Consider the following 20,111-nt stretch of genomic DNA (forward strand, 5'->3'; position numbering starts at 1 on the left):
TTATTCTTAGGTCAATAATTATTATAAAGCAATCATTATTCATAAGATGTTTATCACACTTGAATGGTCAAGGACATAGCTTATAATAAATATCTTTAGAATCATCTTCAAATGTGTTAATCTTGCCGATTTTTTGAATAATAAAATGCCTAATTCTTGTCAAATTTGGGATCACAGAGATTATCAATATAATTTTTTATCGTGAATATTTTACAAAAATTATCTCGCAATAAATTATGTTAATGGTTTTATAAATGCGTTTAAAAATTAATAAATGTAAAAAATCTTAACACCACTGCACAGTTATGTACCGAAATATGACTATATTCTAAAACATTAGAGCGAGAGGTTTAAAAGAATACTATTTTATGTAACAAAAATACTTTATGCAGTCATCAAATGTTTAAAATAACTATAAAGGATAATAAGGCTTCAAAATTATATAAATAGATTATCTACAACGTTTAAGGAGTGTCCAGGATCATGGTTTGAAAATACAATAAAAACTCAATTTTGACCTTCGACGAGCATGTCCCCCCTTAATGGTTAGTACAATTATTTTTAATTTTAATATTAGTCCTTATAAACTTTCGCACACTCCCATATCGTCTAGTGGTTAGGATACCTGGCTTTCACCCAGGAAGTTCGGGTTCGATTCCCGGTATGTGAAATATTTTTGATGAAAATCTAATATTTTTTTATGAATATGGATTTGTGGGAATAGGTATTTTAGTAGGCTGTTTTAGCTCGACTTAGATGTTGTCAATATATTCAATGCAGAGGATTTGCCTTAATTAAACGAAATATACATATCCGTTTATGTCATACGTGCTATCGTGTCGCCGTATCGGAATATTAATGCAAACATTTGATGTCCCTGGTAGTTGCACCAATTTATGGGTGCCATGGGTCTTCCATGGCCTTCATGGGGGTCGCCCCCCTTGTACATTATATGAATACGTGTATTAATTAAGGCGCTAAGTACCAAAATAATAAAAACTGACATTTTTATATAAAAATGTTCTACATACCAACGCCAATAACTTCAACTATAGTCTAAGTGCCTCAAGCAAGTCAAAAAAATACAGCAAAATAATTAAACCTGTCGACGTTGTAAGTCCGTTGGCGTGTTTTATTTATAATGGTGTAAGTGGCACTGCAGTGGTCAACGGCATTCAATATAAAATAGCTGACGATGGTGTGTTGACACTTGCGAGTTCTTAATACCTAAAATTATAGAAGCTGCCGTGATTGCTTCACACTGTAAAACTACATTTTTCAAAAGGTCTGCTTCATGAAATTTTACTGCAATGACTCAGTATTTTGTAACTACAGGCAATACTACTTTTTGGTACTTAGAGCCTTATTTAATACACGTATTCATATAATGTCAGGCATACATTATATAATGTAGGTATGAGATTCAAAAAATAATAATTATTATTATACAATTGTATTTTTGGAATCATTCTAAAGCAGACAATTATTTTAACATGTTTAATCCTCATTATTTATTAAGAAAATCTGCGATTTTGGCTTGTTTGCAGGAATCTTTCTAATATCAGTTTAAATGCTTTCGAAAAAGCAGAAACAAACACTCGGGCACTCGAGACAGATTTTAGATGTGCATTATGAGTAATACGGATTAGTTTCAAGTGAACACATAACTCTTTTTTGACAGCTACAGGAAATATGCTATTTCCGATATGAGTAACACATTTGTAAGTTGAATATCTTGTTGAGTTTTTAGATTTGAACCGGCGATATGGTCCTGGGGTTGACCATCATACAAATAACACTCCTCCCATCACAAAAATCTCGCAGATCATGGATAATACAATCAATCTTATCGACTAGTTTTAATAATACGTAAAAGGGAAATCCCACGATTTCCGTATAAATCAAAATTCAGCGGACACACATTTCTTTCATCATTGTCTACTTCTTTATACATTACTCTCATAATTTTGTACTTAATGTACCTAACAAAGAACACAGATCAGAGAAAAATTTGTCAAGACCTCACACGTCCCAATCAGATAACATTTAAAAATCATTTTATCTCTCGATAGGCAAGTAATGCCGCGTTCTCAAGTGTCAATTTTTCCCATTCAACTGTATATTGAAGTCAATTGATAAATGGGAACCATAGTTCAACAAATATGATCCAAGTTGAACTGAACGATGTTGAGGTCCTTTCCACTTTAGAGTCTATTTAACAATGAATCATCATTCGACTCGCGTTGGCATGTCAAACTTGTTTTGACTTACATGTGACAATAATGAATGTTGGAGGTAGGCTGTTGAGATTTTACAGAAACAGTGCACACTAAACTTTGTCAGTCAAACGTATTTGTTTTCATTGAACTACCAATGCAAAATGCCATTAAATATTATGTATATTAGATATTTTATAGATAGAAAAATATTTTATATCTATAAGGATTTGGTTAGGCAATTTAAAAAATTAACCGAAGAACAAGACTGACATGGAGTACATTATTTTTATCAGATTTCTATAAGAATCTATCTTCACCAAGATGGTTTGGTTTAGGCATGGTTTAATTGAATTTTAAAAACTAACCAGCACCATCTCCGATTTGTATTTGTCAATTTAAAGTCGATGTATGTATGAGAGGTACACAGTGTAGTGTGCTCTATTTATATCAAATTTCCAGAGCCTATATCAAACCTTCGCCACTGACATGCGATTATGTAGTTGATTGTCGTGCGTCAAAGTGTTTTAGTTTCTGAATTAAGTATGGCGTCTTCATCCAAGACAGTTTTAAAGTGATAAGACGAAATGATGTGTTAAATCAAATTCACTTGACGCCATCTCGATTACAACGTAAATCGACAAGTGAGAACGCGACGTAACAGATCGCTGATCAACTAATAACTTACGCGCCCTACAAGTATAATTATTTATCCTAAGATTGGAGTTTCGTGTTAGGAAATATACATAATTTTATAAAGTTAGCTCACCTCCACGGAAAACAATCAATAATTTTTTTTTATATAAAAAATATATACAAATCTATTCCTTTTTGTCTTTTTTGTTTTGAAAACCTTTCCGATGGTTGAATTACGATTTGCAAATCACGTTGTAATAAAACAAGTGAACTGTCTGAAGGTATCTATGGCGACCGAATAATTCAAACGGTTTCATCCGTTGGTTCGTTTGATTGTGTTTGATATTTCGCAGTAACTCAATACAACTACAGCTCGATCGATTTTATCTATGCATGAAACACATCAGCCAATGAGCAACCTCTATTTTCACGAGGGTCAGATTAAAAAACTAAAAACTTCTTGATTGCTACATTTATATACTTTCTTACGTAATTATTTGAATTGATTATTCAATATTAACTGTTATGCATTCTTTGACCCCATATTATGATTACTCGTGTCTGGGGGATATAGTGATTTTTTATTTGGCTATACACACTTTGAATATTATATTATTAATGAAAGCACTATTCTTCGCATGACGCTTATAATGTTTCATGAATTGACGTAAAATTATTATGATTTGAATTGCAATTTATTTCAATTGAAATTTTTGAGAATATTTAATCCGGCATTGCAAATTGCGGTATATTCGTAATTGAACGTGGGAGATTTTGTTGATGTTGCATTGATTCTCTGTATGCGAGCTGCCTTAATATTGAGATTACGAGATACCTATTGTAAGTTGAGAAGGGTGTTGAAGTCAAAAAATTCCTGTGCGGATCTTATAAATAGTCCTTGTGTAGGATGAAGATTATTATACCTTGGAAAAGGTATCTTATATTAATATTGACAGTGTAAATTGGAGGTCACCGGCTTAATGATTTCGTAAACTTATCGAGTAGAGTAGAAATTGAGTCAATGAATTCAATAGGAGAAAAGTCCACACCCTATTGCCGACCGAATCTCAGGCAAAAAATTGAGTCGGCCGGCGGTCTTACCCGGCTCTCCTCAAGTGGACGAAGGCTTGTTGGAGTTGGTCCACTGCGCTCCAGAGGCTCCGCCCTGGTTCCACGTGTTGGACGGCTGCTGCTGCTGCGGCCAGCCTCCCCCTCCGCCCTGCCCGCCCCAGTTCTTGTGGCCGCCTCCTCCCCCTCCTCCGCCGCTGCCACCTTGTCCCCAGTTGCCCTGCGGTTGACCTCCCGACTGATTCCAGCCCTGATTCCAATTCTTATTGCCCTGTCCCCCCGGCGGATTATTCTGCCAGTTCTGGGGCCAATTCTGCGGGCCCCCTTGCTGTCCGCCGCTGCCTCCGCCGAGAAGTCCGGCGTTGAGCGCCGCGGCCACTAAGCTAATCGGCAGGTTGACGTTGGCGGTGGGAGCTCCGCCGTTAGGATTTATTCCTAAGTTTTGAATGTTCAGCGAGTCGAAATTGGCTCCACCGTTTCCGCCGCCCCCGCGATTGTTCCAGTTTCCGGGAGGTCCTCCCGGAGGACCGTCTCCTCTGTGGTTCGGTTTGGGTTTCGTCTTGGGTGCTGCGCTGGAAACTGACACTGACACTCCTTTAATGACATGGTCTTCACCGCAGAGGCCCTGAGCGACTTCTGGGTCTAGAAACGTGACGAACCCGAACGCTCTGAAGGGTCGCGGAACGAAGACGTCGGTGACTTCGCCGAATTCGGAAAAGTACTCCCGGAGATCGTCGGCGGAGATATCTTCGGTGCAGCGGCCGACGAACACCTTGCAAGGGATCTGCGGGACCAGACCTTCTTTGGAATTCGGGATCCTGACGTCCACCCATCGTCCGTCGATGTTGTGTCGCTGAGCGAGGGCTCGCATCTGCGACGCGTAAGTCCCGAACCGGATGAAGCCGAACCCTTTAAAACTGCCAGAGATGTCTCGCTTCAGCTGGACCATCACCACTTCCCCGAACTGCTCGAAATATTCCCTCACCGACTCTTCGGTGGCCTTCCACGGCAGACCGAGACAGATGAGGTCGGAGCACGTCAGTTTCTTCTCCAACCGCTTCGTCTTAGCGACGGAATTATCGGCGGCGTCGTCCATTTTCCTTTTCTTGGGGAATACGCAGACGTATACTGTCTTGTAGTCCCATCCTTCGTTCGGAGGGTGCAGCAGACCATCGCTGAGCCGGACACCCCTTACGGCGTTCGTCTCGACGTTGCGAAATTTCATTCCGCAGGCGCCAGGGTAGACGCCCTTGATTGTCGTCAGCAGCATGGTGGCGTCTTTCTCCAGAGGCAGCTCTATCGGCTCCTCGTTCTCTTCTTCGGCGACTTGCAGATATTCGACCGACATTTCGGCAATTTGTGTTTCAACCTGGAATGGAAGGAACACTGTCACACATTACGCGTGCGGGACAGGCACCTGTCGCCGGGTAAATGTGCAAGTACGTATATTATCTATGTAAGCAAGTGTACAACCTTCACTAAAACTATTCTTGAATCTTCAAAAAAATTGTCTAGTTTTATTATACATGTATAAATACAATTCACAAAATGGTGCAATGATTATTGCGAAATATGCAAATCGCAAAATTATAACTTTAAAGTTGCTAGCATAAATAATATACGTAAAGTTACTAGCGCCAAAGTTTATCTGTGGCCAGTATTTTTGATTATAAAAATAAAATACCTAGGTATTTTTTTGGATACCTAAATAAATTCGTCAAAATAATAATAACGGAAATTTTTTAGATAAAGGTAATTAGAATGAATAAAAAAATGTCAATTATTCCTCGGCCTGCACACACACTAACTTGTCTGCGTGAAAGCCTCGTGTGCGCGATGTCGCACGGGAATGATCGTGTGTCGATCGTAGCGAACAGCGGAAAGAGTGGGGTTGGTCGCGTTCAATCTTTCACGCGTGCCGTACGTCAAGTCGTTTATTAAGGGCTTGCGCAGACAGAGAGCGGTCAGGCGGTCTGCGTTCCGCGTTCGGAGTTCTTTGTACTGTATGGACTTCATACTGTATGGGTACACAGCCAGCGGTCAGACCGCGCCGCTCAATTGGAACGCTAGCGTTCTAGAGTTCTATTCCCGGAATTACAAAGAACGCCGTACCTCCCGTCCAGTCCCGTCATAGGAATTTGAGCAGTCACACAACATAGAGCGAAACCACACGGGGGAGTGAGTACGCAACAGCGGTGCTTTCTCACTTCCACTCGCAGGCGGAATATAGCGGTCTCGCATTATGCAGCGCCTGTGTCACTACAACGTTTGTAAACAAATGGAACGCTTATTGTTGACCGCCACCTGTCTGCTGTCCCTGAACGCTAGCGGTCAACGGTCGGTTGAACGCAGAACTTCGACCGCTCTCTGTCTGCGCAAGCCCTAACTCATTTTACCACGTTTAATCTTTCACGTGTGCCGTACGTCAAATCGCTTTACTACGTTCATCACAAATGGACGTTCGCAATTTCTCTCGCCAATTTATTATAGACATGTATAAAATATTCCCATGTTTGTGGAGAATCAAATCGGCGGCATATGAAAATAGAAATTTACGCGACGTGGCGTATGCAAAAATAAATAATTTCTTCAAAGGGAGAGGATTTCCCGAGGCTAATAGAGACTTTGTAGTAAACAAATTTAATTCAAAGCCTTAGGGGTTCTTTTAGAAAGAGTTAAAAAAAAGTAGAGGAAAGTCGACGTAGCGGTGGCGGAAGAGTTTAGGTATATGAGCCATCAATGTGGTATTACGATGTGTTGCTCTTCACGAAGAACCAAGAGCTTCCAACGGCAAACACGTCAAATATGGATTAGGAGATCGGGGATATTGAGAATGAATCTGTAATCAAATGATGAACTACTGTTCATTCTTAAATATTTTTTTAAATCATCGGGATAGTTTTGACGTAATTCACGAGTTAAGGGTAGGTGATCAAAACACAGTCTATAGTCTTTAACCCAGACTTTTCGTTTTTTGTTATGACTTAAACATATACTTGCGCCTGCACAAGCTCAGCTAGTAAGTATAACATTTCTTCTTTGTATATCCATTTATAATGTACAAATTAAGTGTTTACAGATGCCTTCTTGTATAAAAATAAAGCTAAACTTGTTCACATGTTATATTTTGGTTTGGTATGTCGTGTGCGGAGGGATTTGATTGAATTGTTTTATCTCAAGAATGGTTTGTTTACGAAACTGTGTTTGAGCTAAATGTCAAAATGCAGTGTGTCAAAATAACACACTCTTACTAAAACCGTTGAATTATTGTTGTACGCTCCAACGACTTCCACGATCACGCCGCAATGAACGCGTGATATGCCTTTAGGCACTCAATCCCGGCGCGCACTCTTCAAAACATGTTCAAAACGTTGTGCTATCGCGCAGGATATAGTTGACATGTAAATTGTAGCAGCTGACACGTGTGATATTACGCGCTCAATATCGGGTTCCGGTGCATACGCTCCTGAGCATGCGGTAAAGCATGTGTGTGTAAAGGCCATTATTATTTGAAGTTACAACTAAGTAAATGTAGCCATAGATATTTTTACCTAATCAAATTTCACTGTGCAGAAATGTGTGGCAGAAAAAATAATTGGACCGAGATGAGTACAGGGAGATTGAGGAGGCGTTCATCCAGCAGTGGATTGAAACAGGCCGATGTTGTTATTTTTGTCTATGAGATTATCTACAGTACCATAGATAATGGACACAGTACCATAGACTATAATATAGTTTACGTATATTGTCTATGTTCACAGTCAAGTGCAGTTTGACGGGCGGTATTTGTCGCCGTGTTATTATTATCATATTTTGGCCCGAGAATTAAAAACAAAATTCTTTGGTATCGACCGAACCGTCTACAATGAGTTTCTCAAGCGATGAAGTGAATTTTCTCGTCTATCGCTATTTACAAGAGTCTGGTATGTTCATTCTGGTGTACGATTTTTTCGAATTAAAAACTTTCAAGTTCTCACTTCGACAATGCCTATTATAATATCAAATTAACCTATCCGTTGTGGAAAAATAACACCATTTTAACTTTACACAGATCAAGCGAATTGTTATTGTTCTAATTGAGGAAACTTGAGTTTTTTTGATGGAATGTGTGAGGTTAAATTACCGGTTCTGTAATTATGTTGACAATTATTGGAGATGCGGTTTATAATGTCTGTTTATAAGGTGGGTTCGGGCTCTGCTGGTTGAAACTAATTCATGGTAATTTCATGACACGGGTGCTTAACTTTCAAAAAATATATTTTAATTTTAGGTAATTAGTACCTACTTACTCCAGGTGGTAATAGAGATAACCTTTTATAACTTTCTTTTTAGACCATACCCAACCTAACCTAATCACCCCAATCTAATCTTAGTGTGTGATAATGAAGCATCGAAATGTATCAAAAACTGTTTCCGCCAAAAAAAAGGATATATGGTCATGTGGTCATCTGCGGCACTATAACCCTCCAGATCTGATATGATATATAGAGAGCGGCTATTGTTCGGCAAAATGAAGCCCTGTTAAACGCTCTACTGTGTCTCGATTTTATTATTATCAACTTTATTATGAAACGTTATACGATCGTTTTGCTTCTCAGTACGGCTACCAAATTTAAACACAACATAGTTAACCATATTATGTTCTACTAAAATAACTAAAAATAATTAATTACTTACCACTAACTTTACATTAAACACAAAAATAATAATTTACAGCAACACATGCTCGCAGTTTTTAAATAAATGTAATCAGTCAAATCCAATTTATTCAAAAAAAACAATTTATTCAGCCCTGGAAATTCTATTTTACTCATATTATGGAGATATATCAATGAGAAATTGGACCAGTCTTAGGAAATAAAAACTAGAATTGAGATCGCAAGGAGTGCCTTTCTCAAAATGAGACGCCTCCTTAGCAATCGAGATCTTAACCTAGGTCTGAGACTGCGTATGGTACGTTGTTATGTTCGCTCAATTCTTTTCTATGGTATGGAAGTATGGACGCTAAACCTAGAGATGTCACAGAGACTTGAAGCTTTTGAGATGTGGCTATATAGACGCATCCTCAAAATTCCTTGGACTGACCGGGTGACAAATGTTAAAGTTTTCAATCAAATGGGGAAGGACCGAGAAGTTCTGCGTAGTATCAAAACCAGGAAACTACAGTACCTCGGCCACATTATTAGAGGACAAAAGTACAGCATTTCCCAACTTGTCATTCAAGGAAAGATCAATGGTAAGCGTAGCAGAGGACAGTGCCTCATTTCATGGCTTAATAACCTCCGTGATTGGTATGAGTGCAGCTCCACTGAACTGTTCCGGGTAGCAGACGACAAATCTAAGATTGCCTTGATGGTGGCCGACCTCCGCTATGAGATGGCACAATAATAAGAAGAAGAACGGAGATATATGTGTGCCGAATTCTTTCTCGCTCGCACTTATGGTTTGTTTTTGTTCAGGCCTTGGTGACATGCATTTTTTATTGAAAAAATCGTCCAGTATTATATAGTATGGTCCTGGAAAAACTATGTGCGTTCGTCTAACCTGCAGTTATAACCCCTGCTACAAATTGAGCATTATGATGTACATGTAATTAATTTGTGGAATACTTTGGCAACAGGATTCCAGCACTCGGCGTACACTTTTGGAGTGGAATCTCACATATCGCAGAGCAACATCAATGGGGGCCTGGTGCCTCCTGCTGCGCTTCTACACATCTTACAGAAGGGACTGCAGTACACCGAAGCGGAGATCAGTATTGGAGACGACGGTATGATCTTCCCAAAATCATTGCAGCGCCCGTCAAACTCTTTTTATTATAGGAAAAACCTAAGTTGGATTTAGTGTGACCCGAATTCACATATTTGGCTTCTAATCTATCGATCCATCTATGACTCATGCTAATTATTTCTTATATCTACGCTTAAAATGAGCTATTTCAAATTCCACCAAGTATTCATAAGTACAAGAACGCTGGCAACTAAATTTGATCCATCAGATGTCTGTTACAGTAAAGCTTACCTTAACTGATCATAAAGCATATTACCTTCTGCGCATCTATTCTATACATCAGGTGGCTATCGAGAGTAGTAGTATCATATTTATGTATTGAGTTTGTTACAATAATTTAGTTGTCAAAACTGTCTATCTCACTCTAAATGTTAACACAGCCAAGACAGGTGCTGTTAAAGCATAGCATAGTTAACTTAGGCTGGCCACGCACTAGGCAGTCAGCCTGTGGAAGCCAATTATTTCAGCCAGCTGTAGCAGCCAGAAGCCAATGTCACCAGTTCGCACTGATCGCTGCCTCAAGATGGACGTAGAAGATGCAGTAACTATTTACATTTTGAACCAAAGAAGAAAAAAGAAAAAATTTATTATTATAAACTTTGTATTCACCCTCTGTTTCTCGAGCGGCACTCAAAAGGTGTATTTGAAAGCCACATTAATGATCTTAAAAAACACCTGGAAACTTTTTTGACAATGCAAGAATGTCAGTGCAGTCGTTGGGAACTGATACTCGAATGTGAGCTTGTATAACTCCCGAAAAAAAAATATTTGTCACACAGGTGTATGTACATAAAACTTTTATGTTTAGTTAGTCTAAGTTCATGAAGAATCGGCATGTTTCGACTGGCTCCCGAAGCCAACGATATTTGGCTGCCGAGTGCGTTGGCTTGAATACATTTTAATACAAATTTGAAGATCATGTTGGCTGCCTATTGCGCGGCCAGCCTTATTGTAACAATGAACCGCGTCTATACATAAATATAATAAACTACCCCCGATAGCAGCCGTGTGAATAGAATAGATGCGTTGATTGGTTTTGAACGGTTCTTATTGAAATAGTGTTTATGTATTACAGTAAATTTAATTGTTTTCATTATATTCACATAGATATTTTCAATGAGCCAGTAGTGTGAATGAATGAATCAAACCAGTCATTTTTGATGCGCACAAATCACCACACACATCTCATGCGACCGCAGAAAGCTATGCAGCCAGTCTCGTGAGGTATGTGCGGGGATCAGTGTGCGTGAAAAACGACTGGTGTTTTGTTCAATGCCAAGACGTGGTCTGTTGCAACCTTACCAAGTTACAAATTAATTTTAATCTTTACAGGAAGTGAAAATCGACTGATCGAGAGTCTCAGTCTGATCGACTCTGTCATGCCGGAGGTAGTGGCCACCCGCCAAAACCAACAGAACCAGCAGAAGCAGGCCGTTAAGATGGAGGGTACTGTCAGCTCTGGTGTCGGAAGCAGCGGCGGCTCCGTGGGCGCGGGAGGAGTGCTCCCGGGCGTCGGAGGGCCCGGAGTAGGCCCGGGGGCCCAGTCCGGCAGCGGGATCGGGATGGGAGGAGGGGGTAACATGGCGGGGGGCACCCCCAACCCCGATCAAAATGGAGAAGAGGCTCAGGCTGGCGGAAACACAGCCAACGCCGGACCCACCTCTGTCCCGCCGACGCCACCCGAAGGAATCGAGGTAAGGTATCTTAAACGGTGCTTCACAACTTTCTTCAGGTCACAACATACTATTCAAAGGTCAAGAAATGTTAATGAAAACCTTTTTTTGATTCCTGATTGATTGCTGGAAACTGATATGGTAACGAGCATTGCAGATATGAAGAATGGGCGTAAATTTTCATACCACTACAACAGCCCATGAGGTCTAATGACAGTAGTGTAGTTAGTAATAGAAGTGAAACAATAAGAAAATCACATAAATATATTGTAACTTCACCGGGATCAAACCCGGAGCCCCCGGATGATAGGTCAGCGCCTTGTGCAGTAGACTACGAGGCTAATCCCTATCCCATGATGATAGTCCGGAGACAGTAAATCCATTTACAATAGCTATTATATAGATATTAGGACGATCTAGGTTTGACTGCAATGTTGTTATAGTTTTTAACTTGTTTATCTATTCCAGGTTGACCAATCTATTGAAATACCGGCAAACAAAGCTACAGTACTTCGCGGACACGAATCGGAGGTATTCATCTGCGCATGGAATCCTTCCACCGACCTTCTGGCCAGCGGCTCAGGAGATAGCACCGCGAGGTATACAAAACAACATCATTTGTTATGTTAACGTACCAGTGTCCCCAGTAATCTCCCTACTATAGCGGAAACTATAGGATTGTTTATTTGTTTTATTTTTTGGCTTATTTAGCTGTACATTTATGTAATTTTAATGTTTAAATAAAAACAAAAAACATGCTATTGATAATAGGTATGTACATAATAATATTACATGTTATTTTCAACCATGTGGTATTGTAATTTTATACTTGCAAGTTACATTTGGATACACCAAAACGCTTTGATGTTTGGCTGAGCTATAAACATTTCAAGATTAAGTGGTGTTTTATAAATTTGACTCTGAAGGAGCCTTCGTCTTTCATAATTTTTTTTTAACAACCATGTGCGATCCTAATACGATCATATGCGTCTCCACAGAGTGGAGGTTTGTATTAACAGATTTTGTTTTTTTTATGAGAAATGGATGTCAGTCACTTGCTCAACCTATTAGTTCCATATTAGGTCTGACTCATACACAAATTGAAAAACAATATGTGTACTTGTCAGGGAACCTGGGACCCACGACACTATAGGCTGACACTTAAGCCTTGGGCATTGACATTCAGGATCATTTATTATGCCCAAGCGAGCTAGAGACACTGCAAGATTTTAGTGATTCTAGCTTAGTATTTTTTTGTTCACTCGGTGACAGGCTGTAAATGACACATTTAATTCAAGATCCACCGGGTGGCCAATTTGGTAGCCGCTATCAAATCTGAAAAACACGCATCTAAAAATAACTCAAGAATGACAAACTGAATTGATGTAATTTGAAAATGTCTCAGATGCCTAGTTGTTAGGAAATATTTGCATGGATAGTAACTTGAGTCGGTAACATAATAATTTGTGTAAACATTCACCCAGCACGCGTTGGATAGGGGTTCGAATCCCATTTGGTTTAGGATGTTTTAAATGATTTTTCTAATACACGCCTATTTTTCTGAGGCTCTAAATTATGGATTATCCATGATAAATTGTTGGTCAGTTTCATACAACATCCAGTTGCAAGTATGAAAATATTTGTATTCATGAGAGTTACAATTCAAAAAGTAAAATTGTAATTGCCAAAAAATCATTCATTTCCTAGGGGCGGCAGGTTATATGAAAGTATGGTGAAGCAGGCATGTTCCTATAAAAGTATGGTGAGGCAGGCTGGTAATCAAGTTGCGGCAAAACTTCCACGTATATGAGTACGTTATAATGACGGTCAAAAGGCCAAAGTAAATCCTCTATGATGCTCAGCATTTTTTTTTATCGCGTTGCTCTTTCTCGTAAGTTGTCGGCTATTGTTGGCTTGCTTCATTAGTTGTATGAGAAAGCCGATTCCTTGCCCCTCTTTTTATTTAATACCTCTATGTTCATTTCAGACATTCCAATCACAAATATTTATTTGTCTTTTCAGGATCTGGGATATGTCTGATAATCCTGCAGCATCGCCGAACCAGCTGGTTCTACGTCACTGTATTCAGAGAGGCGGCGCTGAGGTGCCCAGTAACAAAGATGTCACGTCACTGGATTGGAATGTAAGTAACTCCGTTGAAATATTGAGAAACTATATAACTCTCTCACAAATGTAAATAATTTGGTAAATAGACATTGAAGAAATTTATTCACATTTTTCCCTTGCTCTATTCTGATTTGGTTCGCCAACATATAGTATATTTAGTCTATGGTCATCCCCACAGAACAGATTAATAAATAGAATTCCGATAGGCTATTCCCCAATACACTACATTTTGACACAGGGTTTTGAAGTGTCCTACAAAAATGAACCACACATAGACATGCAATAGTGTGTGCAACCTTCAAATACACCAATATTGAATGAGTGAGCAGTGCAGAAATTGAGAGCAGTACTGTTGTCAGAACGAAATACAAACGTATTTAAGTTTATCTCATATTCTTCCACACTCGAGATCGGTTGCCTGTTACTCCACACCCATTCCCCAGTTCCCATTATTTCTGAGTTCTCTGGTCATCCCATTGCCCAACATAGTCAAGGCGTGACACGATACTGTAAACTCCGATCGTTGTGCTACTTAGTGCACATACTTCGAATACAATATGGTAAACTGTTTTGTAAATATTAGAGAATATGTTCACACAAACAATCTCAGTCCCTGAGGACAAGGGAGCGGAAGGCAATTGATCCTTCGAAATGTGGTGTTGGCGCCGAATGCTTTGTATTTTTTGGGTAGAGCATAGGACGAATCAGTTAATTATCCAGAGACTACAGGTAAAGGTACGGCTCTCGGCAATATGCTTGAGATGCATTCTGAGGCATTCTTTGGACATTTTGTTCGGCGCAGACCGGACCGGACCTGACCTTAGTCGCAAAAAAGGTGACAGAATGTCAAGGTGGTCACGATTTTCAACCATGAAGACACTTAAAAACACAATATGTGAATTTAGCCTTTTCTAATTTTCATGGTTTTTTCTTTCAGTGTGATGGTCAATTGTTGGCGACAGGCTCATACGATGGTTATGCGAGAATATGGACAACTGATGGCCGGCTAGCTTCTACTCTCGGCCAGCACAAAGGCCCTATCTTCTCTCTCAAGTGGAACAAGCGGTCCAATTTCATACTTAGTGCTGGGGTAAGAAAATCCATATATGCTAAACTGTGCAACTGATTTGGTTGACAAGAGTGCTAACTTTAACACTTTTAAACATATTAGATTGTCATACAATCTTTATACTCGTCGGGTTGCTCATACAATTATAATCTATTTTTCTCCGCTATTATCACAGCGAAGTCTGGCCCAATTTATAGTAAATTCAGTAAGCACATTTTTGTGTGTGAGTGTTAACAATTAACTTACTGACTTTACTTAGCTGGTGATACAGATTATTCAGGTCCATAGCCAACTGCACAACCATCCTCTATCTCGAGCTCTCTCTCTCTAGTCATACTCGGCTTGTCCCTCTTGACGTTATCCACCCATCTTTTACGGGGGTGGCCCAGGGGCCGAGCGCCTACAAGGGTTCCTTTAAAACATTATGGAGCTCTGGATCCATCGCATCTAACAACGTGACCGGGCCATCTGAGCCTCCGTGCCCTCAAGACATTGTCTATATCGGGCTTAAATTGTTAGCAGAGCTCAGAATTCATACAGATGCGTAATCTTTGGAGAAAGCAAAGAGAAGAAATATCCGAATAGATGAATGTTGAAATTGGTTTTAATAAAGTGATATATTGTTCCAGGTTGACAAGACAACGATAATCTGGGACGCTGCGTCAGGGCAATGCACCCAGCAGTTCTCGTTCCACTCGGCACCCGCCCTCGACGTGGACTGGCAGACCAACACCTCCTTCGCCAGCTGCTCAACGGATCAGTGTATCCACGTCTGCAAGCTCAATGTGGACAAACCCATCAAGAGCTTTCAGGGACACACGGTACTATACCCCTAGACCACTATAGCAACCCTCCTCTTGCGTGACACTGTTAGCAACGATGTGCGCTGTGGACAGTGTGTTGTGACTTTAAGTTGTGCCAATGATTATTGTTGAAATAAAAAAAGCTTCATTACAGTATTGTAGTATAGCGTTTCAATCAGGGCTTCGAACCAAACTTATTTTTGTCCAAATGAAAACCGAAACCGAACCGAAATAATATCAGTTTTTTTCGGGTTGGTACATGTTCAAACACGCGCGTTAACATGCGATTACAATTACGCCGCTAATCGACGTTAGTCATTGACGGAAACACCAATTCGACAAGCATAATACATATGTATACTAAATAAATATGATGTTGTTTTTCATTTGAAATATGTGTTGTCAAATTCAAGAAGCAAAGAAATCATTCACGATCGTGTGACACATCTCGACATACGAGGGTGGGTCAATAATTCTTTAGAAAAAAGCATTAAAACAGTTTTTATTTTTGTATTTTTTTTTTATTTCTCAACATAATCTCCTTGGAGCTCAATACACTTGGTTAGACGTTTCTCAATTTTTTTTAAACCGTCAGAAAAATAAGTTTTCGGAAGGTCCTCAAAATAAGCATTTGTCCGATCGATGACTTCTTCATTTGAAAAAAAACGTTGTCCACTTAGCCATTTTTTTAAGTTTGGGAAAAGGAAAAAGTCACTGGGGGCTAAATCTGGCGAATACGGTGGGTGGTCGACCAATTCGAACTTCAATTCTTCAATTTTAGCCATTGATCGTAAACATGTGTGAACACGGGCATTGTCCTGATGAAAGAGGATTTTTTTCCTGTTTAAATGAGGCCGTTTTTCTTCAATTTCGTTTTTTAGCTGGTCCAATAAAGATGCATAATAATCCCCTGTTATTGTTTTTCCTTTTTCCAAATAGTCAACGAAAATAATTTCACGTGCATCCCAAAATACAGTAGCCATAACCTTACCAGCTGATTTTACGGTTTTCGCCTTCTTTGGACATGGTTTGTCTTCGCAATCCACTGCTTTGACTGTTCTTTCGTCTCGGGAGTATAGTGGTGTATCAATGTTTCATCTACAGTCACAAAGCGACGAAAAAATTCATCCGGATTGTGTTGCATGAGCGACAACAGGGCTTTAGAGGCCACCACCCTATTGCGTTTATTGTCAACTGTGAGCAAACGCGGCACCCATCTTGCAGAAATATTTTTCATGCCCAATTTGTCATGTAAAATAGAAATGACGCTACCTTTTGAGATCCCTGTAACCTCAATTATCTCACTCAACTTTAATCTTCGGTCACTTAACACCATATCGTGGATTTTATTGATCATTTCTGGTGTAGTCACCTCTACAGGACGTCCTGAGCGTGGTTCATCCTTTGTTGATGTACGACCATGTTTAAATTCATTTAACCAGTTATAAATAGTTGCAAGTGAAGGAGCAGATATGCCGTGAACTAAATCCAACTCATTTTTTATTTCCTTTGCTGTTAACCCTTTTATATTAAAATGTTTAATAACAGCTCTAAACTCAATTTTCTCCATTTTTGTAAACAAGCAATTTTTTTTTTTAAATGTACGAAAATAAAAAACAACAACCCGACCAATCTGATTGAAACTTCGCAGCATACTGAATCGGTAGTGCCGCTGCATGAAAACAAACCGCTTACAGTACTAGTCGCGCCACCTGTCGGCTTTTCTAAGGACTTATTGACCCACCCTCGTAATTCTCATAATTTTTTAAATAATATAATTTCTATTATTTTGAAAATTTGTGACTACGGCCATGCGGTGCGGCATATAACCATTGGTTTTGGTGCGTGGTGCCGGGCTATCATAAAATGTTCTAAATTATGGTAATTAAAGTTTTGAAACTCTCGCATTGAAATCAATGGATGTTTATATATATTTAAATGTGTCTCATTTACTTTTTATGTACACTACTAATAAATGGTTTTGTCACTTATCAGTTAATGCATAAGACGATCCACTTACAGCAACTAATATATGAATTCTCTCTATCGCAGAATGAAGTGAACGCTATAAAATGGGACCCACAAGGACAACTCCTGGCGTCTTGCTCCGATGACATGACCCTAAAGATCTGGTCTATGAAGCAGGATACCTGCGTGCATGACCTGCAGGCGCACTCCAAAGAGATCTACACCATCAAATGGTCCCCGACGGGCCCCGGGACTCAGAACCCCAACATGAATCTGATACTTGCGAGCGCGAGCTTCGATTCGACTGTCAGACTTTGGGACGTGGAGCGAGGTGCTTGCATACACACGCTGACTAAACACACGGAGCCCGTTTACAGCGTGGCGTTCTCCCCCGATGGTAAATTCCTCGCGAGCGGTTCCTTCGACAAGTGCGTCCACATCTGGTCGACTCAGACGGGGCAGTTGGTCCACAGCTACAAAGGGACGGGCGGCATATTCGAAGTGTGCTGGAACTCGCGGGGGTCCAAGGTGGGCGCCAGCGCCTCCGATGGCAGTGTCTTCGTGCTGGATCTCAGAAAATTGTGAATGGCGGAAGAGGAGGGCGGGGCCAACCGCATTTGTTGCATTCAGCGCGTGACGTGAAGTGTAATTCTATTGACAATTTGGCGACGCGCGGACTTATCCGCAAGAACTCAACGATTTTTACGATGAAGACTATACCGAATTCTGTTATAATAACAAAGTAACAACCATTTTAGAGCACACACTGCTGAGAAAAGTGTAAACAAACATTAAAAACAATAAATAATTGGTCCCGAGTGAATAATAATTATAATAAAATGATTTTTCAATATCATATTTGTGCGGTGACTATGTACACGGAGGTAGCTATACCTACTATTAACTTCACTATGTCCACACCCTTTGACAGTAAACCCACGTAGAGATACTGAGGATTAAACAAGTACAAGTGATATAATTAAAATTGAGTTAGAAGCATCATATCACCTCATAATAAGTATGAGGTGACTTATTTATGCATGAATGGTCAGTCAAATACGCAACAGCTTTGCGTTAAAGCAATTTATTTTTAACATTGATTATACTACTTAAATAGATTTCTGTCAGATAGAATCTCATGACTGAGGTTTGTGACTCTTGATTTAGGGTTGTCATCTTCGATCTGATCCAACATCACGAGTTTTTCCAGGTTGACATCTTCTCTGTCAATAATCAGCAAATCGAGTAGATGTAGTTTGTTGATTATGGAGTTGTCGATACATTTTGCCATCGACGAGATTCTCAGTATCCGCCTCCAACACCACAGTTCAAAAGCGTCTAGCATTCGGGTTTTTCTTGCCTTTACCGTCCAACTGTCAAGAGGTATGTATACATCAGGTAATATATCAGGAAGACGAGATACCTTACTAGACATATTTTAATCGGTTTGGTAATATTTTTGCTTTCCAAATCGGTTATAGTTTTGAATTTTTCTCGAGTTCATCCATCTCTATTTTCACAGCAACGTTTACAGTAATACTCCGACTTACACGAACTCGCAGTTACGCAGTTGAAGTTTCCGACACTTCAGACCCGGTTTTACCAGATGACAATTACAAGCTTGACAGAAGGTCTCAGCTCAATTGAAAATGGCTTAAAAATTTTAGAAAACAGACTTTAACGGAGAATGCATAGTAGCTACAAATCAAGAAATAAAAAAAATTATTAGCTTGCTACGAAGAAATTCTGTTTGAAACAAAGAAGGCTTTGTGTCATCAGACAAATCTGTTAGATTTTATGAAGACATCGACATTGCAATAACTTTTTTTTTAAATATTTTGTACATATTAATATGTACAAAGAACTGCAATTTCATTAAATATATTTCTTCTAAACTAGTGTTTTTGTTAGTCCTTAGTCCCAATTAAACAAAATTTATATCCAAAGTTGTACCCCGACTTACGCGAATTCGACTTAAATGATTTCGTGGGTGTATTATAATTTGAATGCCTTTCCCTATCCTTTCAAACACTAAAAAAAAATAATTGTCAATATTTTTTCATAGAATAGTAACAATAAGTCATTTGAAATCAATTCTTAATTTTGAGAATATTAAAAGCAGTTATGCATGTGGAATTTAGAATCGCATATTTAAGTTTGAAGTCGATTCACTCGACTCGGTCACCGGTGCATTTGTATCTGTTCAATCCTCAGCATTTCAATTATCAAATATCAATACTCTTATCCAAAGACTTATTCTGTTTATATATTATATGTAATAATACATTAATCTCTAATTCTGCAATTTAAACCAGTCATCTATGCCCAGTGATGTCGCTAGACAAAATGCCGCCCCATTTTTTTGTACAGTATTTTTATCATCTTTTCATGACTCTAAGATATGTGTTGTATGGATACATTACTAACAAAATATATACCACTAAAATATACAAAATTAAATTTATGCTTACTTACATATTTTTTCCCCGAATGTAGGGATTTTTTTGACGTTGTTGGTAATCCAGTGGCTCTCTTCTTCATACTAGGCAATATTTGTAATGATATTTTTAGCCTCAGATCTAAAAGGTTTAGGCAATATTAAATCGATTATCGACATAATGACGGAGCGACTCTTCGATAACGCAACTTCCGTGCACACTGGTTAATAAGTCAGACTATAATTATTCACAAATACGCACGTGTCGGTTACGGTCACCAAGGATGCCGAAAAGCAACGGAGGTAAACTAGATATCGCGAACC

The 20,111-nt window shown here is 39.3% G+C and overlaps 1 protein-coding gene and 1 pseudogene across 2 annotated transcripts; one reads left to right on the forward strand and one right to left on the reverse strand.

Annotated features, from left to right (window-relative positions):
* Window positions 1-3,066: 3,066 nt before the first annotated feature.
* LOC147069062 (TAR DNA-binding protein 43 pseudogene) lies at window positions 3,067-5,553 on the reverse strand (annotated as a pseudogene). Its single transcript, XR_015071273.1, has 2 exons — window positions 5,394-5,553; window positions 3,067-5,289 (listed from the first exon to the last, which is right to left on the reverse strand). The product of XR_015071273.1 is annotated as a TAR DNA-binding protein 43 pseudogene (transcript).
* Window positions 5,554-7,677: 2,124 nt separating this feature from the next.
* On the forward strand, window positions 7,678-19,792 carry ebi (transducin beta like ebi). The gene is made up of 8 exons (XM_085951647.1): window positions 7,678-7,843; window positions 9,541-9,690; window positions 11,043-11,404; window positions 11,852-11,982; window positions 13,406-13,526; window positions 14,448-14,600; window positions 15,209-15,400; window positions 17,435-19,792. The coding sequence occupies exons 1-8, from the start codon at window positions 7,786-7,788 to the stop codon at window positions 17,933-17,935; spliced, it is 1,668 nt and encodes a 555-aa protein (XP_085807773.1). The 5' UTR covers window positions 7,678-7,785; the 3' UTR covers window positions 17,936-19,792.
* Window positions 19,793-20,111: the final 319 nt, after the last annotated feature.

This window comes from Rhyacophila brunnea, unplaced genomic scaffold (assembly GCF_057557595.1).
Source record: "Rhyacophila brunnea isolate RB1 unplaced genomic scaffold, BYU_Rbru_1.0 scaffold_24, whole genome shotgun sequence".
NCBI lineage: Eukaryota > Metazoa > Arthropoda > Insecta > Trichoptera > Rhyacophilidae > Rhyacophila > Rhyacophila brunnea.

Bases quoted from the DNA above. Each gene is read 5' to 3' on its own strand.
- ebi (XM_085951647.1), top strand. From the start codon at position 7,786: ATGAGTTTCTCAAGCGATGAAGTGAATTTTCTCGTCTATCGCTATTTA. The intron at 7,844-9,540 runs GTATGTTCATTC...CTTTGGCAACAG, and splicing joins TCGCTATTTACAAGAGTCTG to GATTCCAGCACTCGGCGTAC. The intron at 14,601-15,208 runs GTAAGAAAATCC...ATATTGTTCCAG, and splicing joins ATTTCATACTTAGTGCTGGG to GTTGACAAGACAACGATAAT.